At 44.5% G+C, this 14,759-nt stretch overlaps 1 protein-coding gene across 4 annotated transcripts in view; it reads right to left on the reverse strand.

Annotated features, from left to right (window-relative positions):
• Positions 1-14,759, reverse strand: part of MCF2L2 (MCF.2 cell line derived transforming sequence-like 2) — a 503,791-nt gene that overhangs the window by 143,420 nt on the left and 345,612 nt on the right. For all 4 annotated transcript variants that reach the window (XM_056565304.1, XM_056565302.1, XM_056565303.1 and 1 more), the window contains exons 22-24: positions 10,438-10,659; positions 9,403-9,495; positions 274-352 (exon numbers count right to left, since the gene is read on the reverse strand). In XM_056565304.1, the coding sequence (XP_056421279.1) occupies positions 274-352; positions 9,403-9,495; positions 10,438-10,659 (394 nt within the window). The remainder of the gene's footprint in view (positions 1-273; positions 353-9,402; positions 9,496-10,437; positions 10,660-14,759) is intronic.

Genomic DNA, 14,759 nt, shown 5'->3' on the forward strand with positions numbered 1-14,759 from the left:
CATCCCAGTAGTAAGCTAATGATATGAGGAGGGAGCTTGTGACAGTGTGTCACCCCAGTAGTAAGGTGGGGCGTCTCAAAGGCCATGCCATTGGTCGGAGTCAAGGGGGTGGAAAAATTAGCTTTTGCCTAGGGTGGCAAAAATCCTTGCACCCGCCCTGTGTAGTATCCCATGTTATAAAACATTTACAATGTACTCATGTAAGCAAATGTTCACACACTTGTTTTATAGATATCCATGAAATTATATTACACAGAATTATATTACAAATACCTCTGCATGCTTCAAGCTGACCAGTCAAAACTTTTCGAATCTGAGAAACCCAAAGAGTTTTCAACTCAATAGTTGATGCCTGCAAGGAAAAAAAAAAAAGGGCATATGTAAATACAGATACACTAACATGCAAGGTTAGGTGCTAGTATACAGTGGCCCCTCAAGTTACAATATTTATTGGTTCCAGGAAGACCATTGTATGTTGAAACCATTGTATGTTGAGACCATAACTCTATGGAAACCTGGTAATTGGTTCTAAAGGCACCAAAATGTCATCCAAAAATAGGAAAAAGTGAGGATTAAACAAACATAAGTAGATAGCTAATATAGATAAAGAAAATCCTTACATATAAAAGTAAGAAAGATCTGCTGGGAGCTGTAAATTACTGTATGTCAGTGTTTCCCAAGCAGGGAGTGTTACGCCTAGCGCTCCGGGTCCCCGCTCCTCCCCGGAGCGCTTACGGCGTCTCTCTCTCCGCAGCGCCCCGGACGGTCCCGCTGACCGGGAGCGCTGCACTGTAATGGCCGTCGGGGATGCGATTCGCACAGCGGGACGCGCCCGCTCGCGAATCGCATCCCAGGTCACTTACCCGTTCCCATCCCCTGCTGTCATGTGCTGGCGCGCGCGGCTCCGCTCTCTAGGGCGCGCGCGCGCCAGCTCCCTGAGACTTAAAGGGCCAGTGCACCAATGATTGGTGCCTGGCCCAATTAGCTTAATTGGCTTCCACCTGCTCCCAGACTATATCTCATCTCTGCCCCTGCACTCCCCTGCCGGATCTTGTTGCCTTAGAGCCTAGTGAAAGCGTTACTGTGTTTGTCCATACTGTGTACTTGACCTCCTGCTATTACCTTATTGACTACGATCCTTGCTGCCTGCCCCGACCTTCTGCTACGTCCGACCTTGCTTCTGTCTACTCCCTTGTACCGCGCCTATCTTCAGCAGTCAGAGAGGTTGAGCCGTTGCTAGTGGATACAACCTGGTCACTACCGCCGCAGCAAGACCATCCCGCTTTGCGGCGGGCTCTGGTGAACACCAGTAGTGACTTAGAACCGGTCCACTAGCACGGTCCACGCCAATCCCTCTCTGGCACAGAGGATCCACCTCCTGCCAGCCGGCATCGTGACAGTAGATCCGGCCATGGATCCCGCTGAGGTTCCCCTGCCTTATATCTCTGATCTCACCATGGTGGTCGCCCAGCAATCCCGACAGATCGCCCATCTAACCCACCAGCTGTCGGAAGTGTCCACCATGGTGCAGCAACTTCAGTCGCAACTTCTGCCTCTGCTACAGCAGCAACCATCTCCTCCGCCAGCTCCTGCACCCCTTCCGCAGCGAGTGGCCACTCCTAGCCTCCGCTTGTCCTTGCTGGACAAATTTAATGGGGACTCTAAGTTTTGCCGTGGCTTTCTTTCGCAATGTTCCCTGCACTTGGAGATGATGTCGGACCAGTTTCCTACTGAAAGGTCTAAGGTGGCTTTCGTAGTCAGCCTTCTGTCTGGAAAAGCCCTGTCATGGGCCACACCGCTCTGGGACCGCAATGACCCCGTCACTGCCTCTGTACACTCCTTCTTCTCGGAAATTCGAAGTGTCTTTGAGGAACCTGCCCGAGCCTCTTCTGCTGAGACTGCCCTGCTGAACCTGGTCCAGGGTAATTCTTCCGTTGGCGAGTACGCCATACAATTCCGTACTCTTGCTTCTGAACTATCCTGGAATAATGAGGCCCTCTGCGCGACCTTTAAAAAAGGCCTATCCAGCAACATTAAAGATGTTCTGGCCGCACGAGAAACTCCTGCTAACCTGCATGAACTCATTCATCTAGCCACTCGCATTGACATGCGTTTTTCTGAGAGGCATCAAGAGCTCCGCCAGGAAAAAGACTTAGATCTCTGGACACCTCTCCCACAGTCTCCATTGCAATCTGCGCCTAGGCCTCCCGCCGAGGAGGCCATGCAAGTGGATCGGTCTCGCCTGACCCTGGAAGAGAGGAATCGCCGTAGGGAAGAGAATCTTTGTCTGTACTGTGCCAGTACCGAACATTTTTTGGTGGATTGCCCTATCCGTCCTCCACGTCTGGGAAACGCACGCTCGCACCCAGCTCTCGTGGGTGTGGCGTCTCTTGATGCTAAGTCGGCTTCTCCACGTCTCACGGTGCCTGTACGGATTTCTCCTTCAGCCAACTCTTCCCTCTCAGCCGTGGCCTGCCTGGACTCTGGTGCCTCTGGGAATTTTATTCGGGAGTCCTTGGTGAATAAATTCCGCATCCCGGTGACCCGTCTCGTCAAGCCACTCCACATTTCCGCTGTCAACGGAGTCAGGTTGGATTGCACTGTGCGTTATCGCACGGAGCCCCTCCTAATGTGCATCGGACCTCATCACGAAAAAATTTAGTTTTTGGTCCTCTCCAATTGCACTTCCGAAATTCTCCTTGGACTACCCTGGCTTCAACACCATTCCCCAACCCTGGATTGGTCCACAGGGGAGATCAAGAGCTGGGGTACCTCTTGTTTCAAGGACTGCCTTAAACCGGTTCCCAGTACTCCCTGCCGTGACCCTGTGTGTTCCCCTGTATCCGGTCTCCCTAAAGTCTTTATGGACTCTGCCTGCCATAAGAAGTGCCTCTCCCCCCCTCCCAGTCCAGTCAGGCAAGCCTCGGTGCCTCCTTATGGTCCCCGTCCTGGTGTCACACTGCCCCGTGCCAGGCCTCGCCCTCTGCCCTCCCTCCCCATTCCCACTCCTGCTGTACTGCCTGCCGTTGAGGAATCCCTCCATTCTTTCCCGGTGTCCTCATCCCAGGGGAGGCAGTTACCGGACAAAGAGAAGGGGAGACCTAAGGGGGGGGGTACTGTTACGCCTAGCGCTCCGGGTCCCCGCTCCTCCCCGGAGCGCTTACGGCGTCTCTCTCTCCGCAGCGCCCCGGACGGTCCCGCTGACCGGGAGCGCTGCACTGTAATGGCCGTCGGGGATGCGATTCGCACAGCGGGACGCGCCCGCTCGCGAATCGCATCCCAGGTCACTTACCCGTTCCCATCCCCTGCTGTCATGTGCTGGCGCGCGCGGCTCCGCTCTCTAGGGCGCGCGCGCGCCAGCTCCCTGAGACTTAAAGGGCCAGTGCACCAATGATTGGTGCCTGGCCCAATTAGCTTAATTGGCTTCCACCTGCTCCCAGACTATATCTCATCTCTGCCCCTGCACTCCCCTGCCGGATCTTGTTGCCTTAGAGCCTAGTGAAAGCGTTACTGTGTTTGTCCATACTGTGTACTTGACCTCCTGCTATTACCTTATTGACTACGATCCTTGCTGCCTGCCCCGACCTTCTGCTACGTCCGACCTTGCTTCTGTCTACTCCCTTGTACCGCGCCTATCTTCAGCAGTCAGAGAGGTTGAGCCGTTGCTAGTGGATACGACCTGGTCACTACCGCCGCAGCAAGACCATCCCGCTTTGCGGCGGGCTCTGGTGAACACCAGTAGTGACTTAGAACCGGTCCACTAGCACGGTCCACGCCAATCCCTCTCTGGCACAGAGGATCCACCTCCTGCCAGCCGGCATCGTGACAGGGAGCTTCCAGCTGTTGCAAAACTACAACTCCCAGCATGCCCGGACAGCCTTCGGCTGTCCGGGCATGCTGGGAGTTGTAGTTTTGCAACAGCTGGGGGCACCCTGCTTGGGAAACACTGGTCTATGTAGAGGATAGGAGCTTCTTCAGGGTCCTGTACAGTACATGCAATGTCCTAAAAAAGTAACATAGAGCCGCCATCACCTGGTGTCCAAAGAAGCAGCTAACCCTGGCACAGGTAAAGAGTAGTACAGAACATGTAATACGCCCCTGTACTGTAGGGGGCGTTACCAGACACGAGTCAGTACATACACTTCAGTAATACAGGTAAAGAGTAGTACAGAACATGTAATACCTCCCTGTACTGTAGGGGTCGCTACCAGACACCAGTCAGTGCATACACTTCAGTAATACAGGTAAAGAGTAGTACAGAACATGTAATACCTCCCTGTACTGTAGGGGTCGCTACCAGACACCAGTCAGTGCATGCACTTCAGTAATACAGGTAAAGAGTAGTACAGAACATGTAATACCTCCCTGCACTGTAGGAGGCGCTACCAGACACAAGTCAGTGCATGCACTTCAGTAATACAGGGGTTTTACCAATGAATGTTCATTTTGATTGGTCAGTTCTTTCAGTGATTGACATGTTTCAAAGATCTGGACTGTCTGTACATTGTATGTTGAGTCTGGTTTCAACTTTCAATGGTCCAGAAAAGACCATTGTATGTTGAAACTATTGTATGTTGAGGCCATTGTAAGTTGAGGGATCACTGTAATAACATTCCCATGATCAACTTTCATCTGGTCATCATTCAACTTAAAAGCTCCTTCAGAAGAGGAATAAAAATTCTGATAACAAGCCAGTCAAAGAGTTGCTTCTACAACATTTTATTATAAACAATTATGGAGAAAGTCTTTTTGTACTGTACAAAGTACAAATCAATAATTAGAAAATTGCTTTTTAAGGGTCTATTCACATGTACAGTATTCTGTGCAGATTTGACGTGCAGATTTGATGCGCAGGATTTCTGCTGCAGATTTAAATGTAAACTGAACACAGTTTGAAATCCTGCGCATCAAATCTGTGTAGAATACTGTACGTGTGAATAGACCCTAAAGATGTTTAAAAAGGAAACTGCCAGCTGCTTCATAGGCAATATAAAACAGGCAAGAACACCCTCACTACACCATGATTTACTGCAATGTTTCAAAGAAATCCTAGTTTTCATGATAAGGGACAGGATATGCAGTCAAGAAGGAAGGTCTCTAAAACTGTTTCCCTCCTTGCTGGACTTTCTGATCGGTCTTTCCTTATGTCTGTCAGGCCAGCGAGGTAGGGACCATAGGGCCATCTACTTGACTGCATACTAAATTTCCATAACTCTCTTATTTTTACATCTTCAGACCCATACGTGGGCTTGTTTTTTGCATGACCAATTTTACTTTGTAATGACACCTTTCATTTAAACATTAAATGTAGGACACAACCAAAAATGTATTATTTTTTGAGGAAATTGAAAAGAAAAACTGCAATTTTGCAACTTTTGGAGGGTTTCGTAATATTAATATATTTACAATCGTCTTTCTCTGACCTCTATAACTTTCTAATTTTTTCCATGAACAGAGGTGTATGAGGGCTCACATGGGTCCCTCCCCGAGAGAGTGGTGTTGTTAGGGGCTACAGACCACACCAGGTGACACCCCCTTAGTGGAGTGACACCACCAAGCGGGAAGGGATCCCGCGATGATGTCACCCCAGTCACGCTGCATCCACAGAGGCAGTAAGTCCCTCCCGCTCCACCATTCACTCTCACACACTGCGAGCACTTCATGATCTTCATGCAGGCGCGATGACGTCACATCATCGCACCGGCACCGCTGGGATACGATCCCCTGGCAAGCTGGCGCGAAGATGTGATGTCACACGCTGCAAGCAAAAAGGGAGGGAGAGACCTGCTTGTGGGAACATGGATTAGGTAAGTATTATTGTTGTTGTTTTTTTAATTATGACCATTTGAGTGACACAGGGGGCATTATTTGTGAGGGGCACAGGAGAGAAGGCCATATTTGTGTGGGGCACGTGACAGGGGGCATTATATGTGAAGGCTACAGGATAGGAGTCATTATTTGTGAGTGGCGCAGAACAGGAGGCATTATATTTGGGGGGCACATGACAGGGACCATTAGGTTTACGTGAAGGGGAAGGACGGGGGCATTATTATTATATGTGGGGGCACAGGACAGGGGGATTATTATTATTATGTGGGAGTACAGGACAGGGGCATTAATATTATGTGAGAGCACAGGATGCAGTCATTATTATTATGTAGCATGTTATGTGTCCTCCTAATATGCAATTGCACAGTACTTTTTTTTCTGGCAAGAGGGGGGGGGGGGAGCAGCATTTCCCTCTTGGACCCAGGAAACACAATGTCTTTGGCTGGCCCTGATCACGGCATCTGAAGGACTAATGGCAGGCATTAGCATGATCACTGATGTCCGCAATTACAGGCAACTCCACAGCTGCTGCTAGCCGGGGCATGCCGTGTTTGAAGCGATTGCAATTCCTGCAGTCGCTTCATGTACACAACGTAAGTGTACGTCCTGTTGTGTTACGTCCATTGTCCATTTATTTGTAGCAAATACATATTTCTCAGATATGACACAAAACAATGTTTAGTAGCTGGACATTCTGCCAAATTCGGCAACATTCATTAAAACATACCATATACTAATAAAAGGAAATGAATGTAATTAATGGCAGATGTTTTTTCCAGATCAAGTAAAGGAACAAATTCTGGGATTATTTGCAAATCAAAAAACAATCTTATTTAGTCCTTTGTGGCTCCTCTTTGGCCTTTTATGATGTTGTAAATTATTTGAGTTTGCTATAGTGATGCTCTAACACAGTGGTTCTTAACCTTGTTGGAGGTACTGAACCCCACCAGTTTCATATGCGCATTCACCGAACCCTTCTTAATTGGAAAGATAAAATATGATTTTTTAAAATTCAAAACATAGGAGGTATATATTTAAGTATATATTTATACATAGGTGCACAAAATGAACAAAACCATTAAGAACAAAGAACAAAACCATGAAAATATGATTTTCACACAAAAACTAAAACATAATGAATATTTTCTGCAAATCAGTGTGACTTCTGCTGTTGTCTTTCAGAGACCAGTTCAGAAATGCGCGGCTTTACCTTGGCAAGTGCCACTCTCATGTCATTTTCGCAACAATGGCAGTGTTCCCCCACATTAGGCAGGCAGTGTTCCCCCACATTAGGCAGGCAGTGTTCCCCCACATTAGGCAGGCAGTGTTCCCACACATTAGGCAGGCAGTGTTCCCCCACATTAGGCAGGCAGTGTTCCCACACATTAGGCAGGCAGTGTTCCCCCACATTAGGCAGGCAGTGTTCCCCCACATTAGGCAGGCAGTGTTCCCCCACATTAGGCAGACAGTGTTCCCCCACATTAGGCAGGCAGTGTTCCCCCACATTAGGCAGACAGAGTTCCCCCACATTAGGCAGACAGAGTTCCCCCACATTAGGCAGACAGAGTTCCCACACATTAGGCAGGCAGTGTTCCCCCACATTAGGCAGGCAGTGTTCCCCCACATTAGGCAGGCAGTGTTCCCCCACATTAGGCAGACAGAGTTCCCCCACATTAGGCAGACAGAGTTCCCCCACATTAGGCAGGCAGTTTCGCCCCCCCCCCCCCCCCACATTAAGCAGGCATTGTTCCCCCACATTAGGCAGAGTTCCCCCACATTAGGCAGACAGTGTTCCCCCACATTAGGCAGGCAGTGTTCCCCCACATTAGGCAGACAGAGTTCCCCCACATTAGGCAGACAGAGTTCCTCCACATTAGGCAGACAGAGTTCCCACACATTAGGCAGGCAGTGTTCCCCCACATTAGGCAGGCAGTGTTCCCCCACATTAGGCAGGCAGTGTTCCCCCACATTAGGCAGACAAAGTTCCCCCACATTAGGCTGGCAGTGTTCCCCCACATTAGGCAGGCAGTGTTCCCCCACATTAGGCAGGCAGTGTTCCCCCACATTATGTAGGCCAGTGGTCTTCAACCTGTGGACCTCCAGATGTTGCAAAACTAAAACTCCCAGCATGCCCAGACACCCAACGGCTGTCCGGGCATGCTGGGAGTTGTAGTTTTGCAACATCTGGGGTCCACAGGTTGAAGACCACTGATGTAGGCAGTGTTCCCCACAGACATACAGCCTCCAGCCATATACAGTGTATGGCTGGAGGCTGTAAGCCTGTGTACTGCCCACTTCAGTGCTCCGACCACCGCTCCGGCTATAGCAGTGGGTCTCGGGACCAGTGGTCGGAGCACCGAAGATGACGTGCCTCTGGTGACTTACCAAGCTGGCCAGCGCACATCTTCCTCCTTCTCTATCCTCCGGTCCTCGGCGCCTTCTTTTCCATGGGCACACGCACGGGACGTCAGTGACTTCCCGGCGTGCGCCAAGTCCCGGCGGCCCTGCGTTTTTAACAGGGAGTAAATAGTGATGGGGGGAATTGCCCCGTCGCTACAGGATGGGCAAACACCGGCTCTGCTCGGGGCCCCAAGCAATTGCTTGGTTTGCCTGTCCTGTTGTGACCTCCCCCGCCGAACCCCGGGACTGACTCACTGAACCCCTGGGGTTCGATCGAACCCAGGTTAAGAACCACTGCTCTAACATCTTCCATGATCTATATTTTCCATGTAGAGTAAATCTTACACACAGCTGACTGGGAATAATAAACATCTTTTGCTAATCCATGTTAGATTTCCACCTTGAAGGAGGTAGAATATTCTTTTCATTGTTGCAACTGACAAGTCTCCTATTTGAGCCATGTTTTCTTTTATTTAGAGATGTTCCATAGCTCAGTCAGGTCTGTAAGCACATTCCCTTTTAATTGCAGGCTATTAAGCATTTTTAGACTTGTGCTGGTATTTAGAAATGCAAATTACAGGGAGATTCCATTAATTTTGTGCAGCCGGTAGTGATAATTTTTTATGTCTGCACAAAAGATAAGATCAGCCCAAGAATGCGCGTTTGCTCATTATCCCGATAATCGCTGAAAATAGATAAACCCGATCTAATATCAGGAACAAGCATTACTAGGAACTTTTATTTGACCGCTAATCAGCCCGCATTAAAAGGGCCTTGTGCAGTGAGTCCAAGTTTTTCGCCAGGGGGTACATAAGTGATGCAAATATGCGGTATTAGAAAACAATGACGTTCATGTACTCAGTAGAGATGAGCGAACTTACAGTAAATTCGATTCATCACGAACTTCTCAGCTCGGCGGTTGCTGACTTTTCCTGCATAAATTAGTTCAGCTTTTCGGTGCTCTGGTGGGCTGGAAAAGGTGGATACAGTCCTATCAAAGAGTCTCCTAGGACTGTATCCACCTTTTCCAGCCCACAGGAGCACCTGAAAGCTGAACTAATTTATGCAGGAAAAGTCAGCAACCGCCGAGCCGAGAAGTTCGTGACGAATCAGAATTACTGTAAGTTCGCTCATCTCTAGTACTTAGTATTACAGAAAGAGTCCATTTATTACCTGTATAATGTACACTTCTTCTCTGCCATTAAACCAAACTTCAAACTTCTTGTTATCTCCTTTTACATTTTCAGTGATGCCAACAGAGCTCATCTGGTTTATTATTAACAAAAAGCAAAATTAAAAAAGAAAAACAATATTAATAAATTCACCTCACTCTAGATACATTTGTCAGACTCAGCAAAGTCATATTTCGTTTCACAATGTTATACTACCAAAGATAAATATTTTTTTTTATAAACACCAAATACCAAAGACCAAGGAATGTATATATAACAAAATGTATTAATCTTTATTGAATATATCACATAAAACCATGTAAAAAATTTAAGGAGAGGTTAAATGCTAGCACAGGAGACGGAATTGGAGCTAAAATGAATGATGAAAAAACATATAAGAATACACAGAGATAATGGAGGGTACAAATATTACGTAATCTCAATCACTGCCGTAAGTAAACAACAATTACACCAAATAAGGTAATACATCAAACATGGCAATGAGGTTAGCATTAGATGAATACATTATGACAGAAAGATATTACCCAACACAATAATCATGCACCCTGCCTGGACTCCTCTCACCTCCACCCTCCATTGTCTCTGCGTATTCTTATATGTTTTTTCATCATTCATTTTTGCTCCTCTCAGTCTCCAATTCCTTCTCCTGTACTACCATTTTACCTCTCCGGTTTTATATGATATTTTCAATAAAGATGAATACATTTGTTATATATACATACCTTGGTCCTTGGTATTTGGTGTTGCTATATGTGGGGGACCACTGGTATGGTTGCTCTTGGATGGCTGTGGTAGTTTGGTAACCATTTTGTTAATAAAACAATCTGACAAAATAATACTTGTTAAATAATTGTTACAGTAGTTAGTAATTATACTAATAATACATGGTATAGTAGTCTACAGTCTTTAAGTTAATCAGATCCTGCAGTAAACTCACATACCACCAAATAAAACTGACTACACCACTTAATGCTGTATTAAATGTATAAGGAGATATGAGGGAGAAGGACATTACCTTCAATGCATTCTTAAAGCTGTAGGAAGGGGATTTCTCATGTCCTTCTGTGCTTTCCTCCCTCTTCTTGCAGAAGAGAAGTGTTTTGGTATAAAGAAAGAGGTGCCTTTGCATAGGCTTGAATCTTGCTAGATCTTTTACTTTATTATGCCCTTTCTTGTGATCAGTCCACACATTAAATGATCCCTGCATAAGAAGCTTTCCAAGCTCACCGAGATCCCCCTACAAGTAGAAACACATATGAAGTAACACTTAAGGCTGAATACATATTACAGAAATGTTGGCCGAACTGATTTAAATAGGACCAGACTACTGTCTAATGTGTATCTTGGCCTATCGATGAACAGATGGAGTCAGGATAGGGGAGGATTACAACCCTCATATTTTTGTAAATATTTTATTATATCTTTTCATGTGACATCACTGGAGAAATTAGACGCTGCTACAGTGAAGCAGTGCACAGAGTGTATAACAGCTTTTAACCCCTTAAGGACTCAGCCCATTTTGGCCTTAAGGACTCAGACAATTAAATTTTTACGTTTTAATTTTTTCCTCCTCGCCTTCTAAAAATCATAACTCTTTTATATTTTCATCCACAGACTAGTATGAGGGCTTGTTTTTTGCGCGACCAGTTGTCCTTTGTAATGACATAACTCATTATATCATAAAATGTATGGAGCAACTAAAAAACACTATTTTTGTGGGGAAATGAAAACAAAAAACGCAATTTTGCTAATTTTGGAAGGTTTCGTTTTCACGCCGTACAATTTATGGTAAAAATGACGTGTGTTCTTTATTCAGAGGGTCAATACAATTAAAATGATACCCATTATTACATACTTTTATATTATTGTTGCGCTTAAAAAAAATCACAAACTTTTTAACCAAATTAGTACGTTTATAATCCCTTTATTTTGATGACCTATAACTTTTTTATTTTTCCGTATAAGCGGTGGTATGGGGGCTCATTTCTTGCGCCATGATCTGTACTTTTTTTTATACCACATTTGCATATAAAAAACTTTTAATACATTTTTTATATTTTTTTTTTTTATAAAATGTATTAAAAAAGTAGGAATTTTGGACTTTTTTTTATTTTTTTTCAATCACGCCGTTAACCGTACGGGATCATTAACATTTTATTTTAATAGTTCGGACATTTACGCACGCGGCGATACCAAATATGTCTATAAAAAAAATGTTTACTCTTTTTGGGGGTAAAATAGGAAAAAAACGGACATTTTACTTTTTTATTGGGGGAAGGGATTTTTCACTTTTTTTTTACTTTTACTTTTACATTTTTTTACATTTTTTTTTACACTTGAATAGTCCCCATAGGGGACTATTCATAGCAATACCATGATTGCTAATACTGATCTGTTCTATGTATAGGACATAGAACAGATCAGTGTTTTCGGTCATCTTCTGCTCTGGTCTGCTCGATCACAGACCAGAGCAGGAGACGCCGGGAGCCGCACGGAGGAAGGAGAGGAGACCTCCGTGCAGCGCTATGAATGATCGGATCCCCGCAGCAGCGCTGCGGGCGATCCGATCATTCATTCAAATCGCGCACTGCCGCAGATGCCGGGATCTGTATTGATCCCGGCACCTGAGGGGTTAATGGCGGACGCCCGCGAGATCGCGGGCGTCGGCCATTGCCGGCGGGTCCCTGGCTGCGATCAGCAGCCGGGATCAGCCACGCATGACACGGGCGTCGCTCCGATGCCCGCGGTTATGCTTAGGACGTAAATGTACGTCCTGGTGCGTTAAGTACCACCGCACCAGGACGTACATTTACGTCCTGCGTCCTTAAGGGGTTAAAGGGATATTCCAGGCCAAAACTTTTTTTTTTATATATCAACTGGCTCCGGAAAGTTAAACAGATTTGTAAATTACTTCTATTAAAAAATCTTAATCTTTCCAATAGTTATTAGCTTCTGAAGTTGAGTTGTTGTTTTCTGTCTAACTGCTCAATGATGACTCACGTCACGGAAGCTGTGCAGTTCCTATGGGGATATTCTCCCATCATGCACAGCTCCCGGGACGTGACATCATCATTGAGCAGTTAGACAGAAAACTTCAGAAGCTAATAACTATTGGAAGGATTAAGATTTTTTAATAGAAGTAATTTACAAAAGGTTTTGCCTGGAATACCCCTTTAATTTTGTTGTCCACTCAAAATAACTCAAGACACAGCCATTATAGGGGAACTCCGGTGGAAATTATTTTTTTTGACAAATCAACTGGTGCCAGAAAGTTAAACAGATTTGTAAATTACTTCTATTTAAAAATATTAACTCTTCTAGTACTTATCAGCTGCTGTATACTATAGATATAGATAGCCTGACAACAGTGCTCTCTGCTGACACCTAGAAGCAAATCCCCATAGAAAACCTCCTGTTCCGGACAGTCCTGGCACGGACAGAGGTGTCAGCAGAGAGCACTGTTGTCAGGCTGAAAAGAACTTCACAAATTTCTCTGTAGTATATCTGTAGTATGCAGCAGCTGATAAGTACTAGAAGGGTTAAGATTTTTAAATAGAAGTAATTTACAAATCTGTTTAACTTTCTGGCACCAGTTGATTTGTCAAAAAAAAAAAAATTCCACCGGAGTTCCCCTTTAATGTCTAAACCTTGGTAACAAAAGTGAGTACATCTTGGGCATGGGGTTCATCAGAGTTTCACAAGTTGTCACTAAAGTTCTCTTCCACTCCTCCACGACAACATCACAGAGCTGGTGGATGTTAGAGACCTTGCCCTCCCTGATCTTTAATTTGAGGACGTCCCACAGATGTTCAATAGAGGTTAGGACTGACACGGGGGAGGAAAAATGGCTAATAGGGTCCAATTTGGACACTTCAACTTAGAAGTTTACTCAATTTTGTTGCTAAGGTTTGGACATTAATGATTGTGCTAAATTATTTTGAGGTCACAACAACATTAAACACTGTTATACAGGCTGTGAACTCACTACTTTACATTGTAGCAGAGTGTGAAAGCCCATCAAAAATACAATATACAGCATATTTACAAAAATAAGGAGGATCTACAGATTTAGGTCAGATACTGTACATAACTGCATATTTTATGCATGTCTGGTAAATTATGCACCCAAAACCAAATTACTTTTCTAATAGTAGATAATTTTCTATCAAGGCCAAACAACAAAGGCCATGTTAAAGGAGTATTCCAGGGGAAAACTTTTTTATTTTTTATTTATTGTTATTATTATTATAATTTTTTTTTTTATCAACTGGCTCTAGAAAGTTAAACAAATTTGCTAATTACTTCTATTAAAAAAATCTTAATCCTTCCAATAATTATCAGCTGCTGAAGTTGACTTTTCTGTCTGGCAACAGTGCTCTCTGCTGACATCTCTGCTTGTCTCGGGAACTGCACAGAGTAGAAGAAGAGGTTTGCTATGGGGATTTGCTTCTACTCTGGACAGTTCCCGAGACAGGTGTCATCAGAGAGCACTTAGACAGGAAAGAACAACTCAAATTCAGCAGCTCATAAGTTTTGAAAGGATCAAGATTTTTTTAATAGACGTAATTTACAAATCGGTTTAACTTTCTGGAGCCAATTGATATATATATATATATATATATATATATATATATATATATATATATAAAAATTTCCTTGATAACCCCTTTAAATCTATAAATATTTATAAGGTAGTTTGATGATACTATAAATTCTCAGCAGGTGTTTCCTGTTTATTTTTTTTTTCATTAGGAAAACATTTGGATGGATTGCATAACTGCATGAAATACTGCCAGAACATTTGAATCAATATGACCTACCTGACTGAACCTGTTTGATGTATTGTCTATTCAGCAGGTGATACACAAACAGTACTTTAAAAGACTGTTAATCAAATTTGTTTTGCAGATCAAGACTTCCAATCTCCTTGGCTCTGTATACATTAAAGGGAGCCTGTAACTGGTTTTATGCAGCTCTTACCACATGCAGCAGGAAACACTGACATACTTCCTTATCATAATGCTTTATGTGGCAAACGTACCAGTCAAATTTTGCCAAGAACAGGTCATCAGGGTGGTATGCTGACCCTGTCTGACAGATCTTTTACTATTTGTGGTTGTTAAGCAGTTTACAGTGAATCATTGTGATAGTGAAGCCTGTGAATGTTCGGGGCTGCCTGTGGTTCATTAAAACTAATGACAGGTTCAGCAGGAAGCTACACATAGCTTAAAAGTTTTTTTTTGTTTTTTTCAAATAAATTAAAAAATACAGCCTCCTAGGGTTAGAAAATAATAAAATACAGTGGGGGAGATTCTTAAAAACTGCTGTATTTGCACG

Source organism: Hyla sarda, chromosome 3 (assembly GCF_029499605.1).
Source record: "Hyla sarda isolate aHylSar1 chromosome 3, aHylSar1.hap1, whole genome shotgun sequence".
NCBI lineage: Eukaryota > Metazoa > Chordata > Amphibia > Anura > Hylidae > Hyla > Hyla sarda.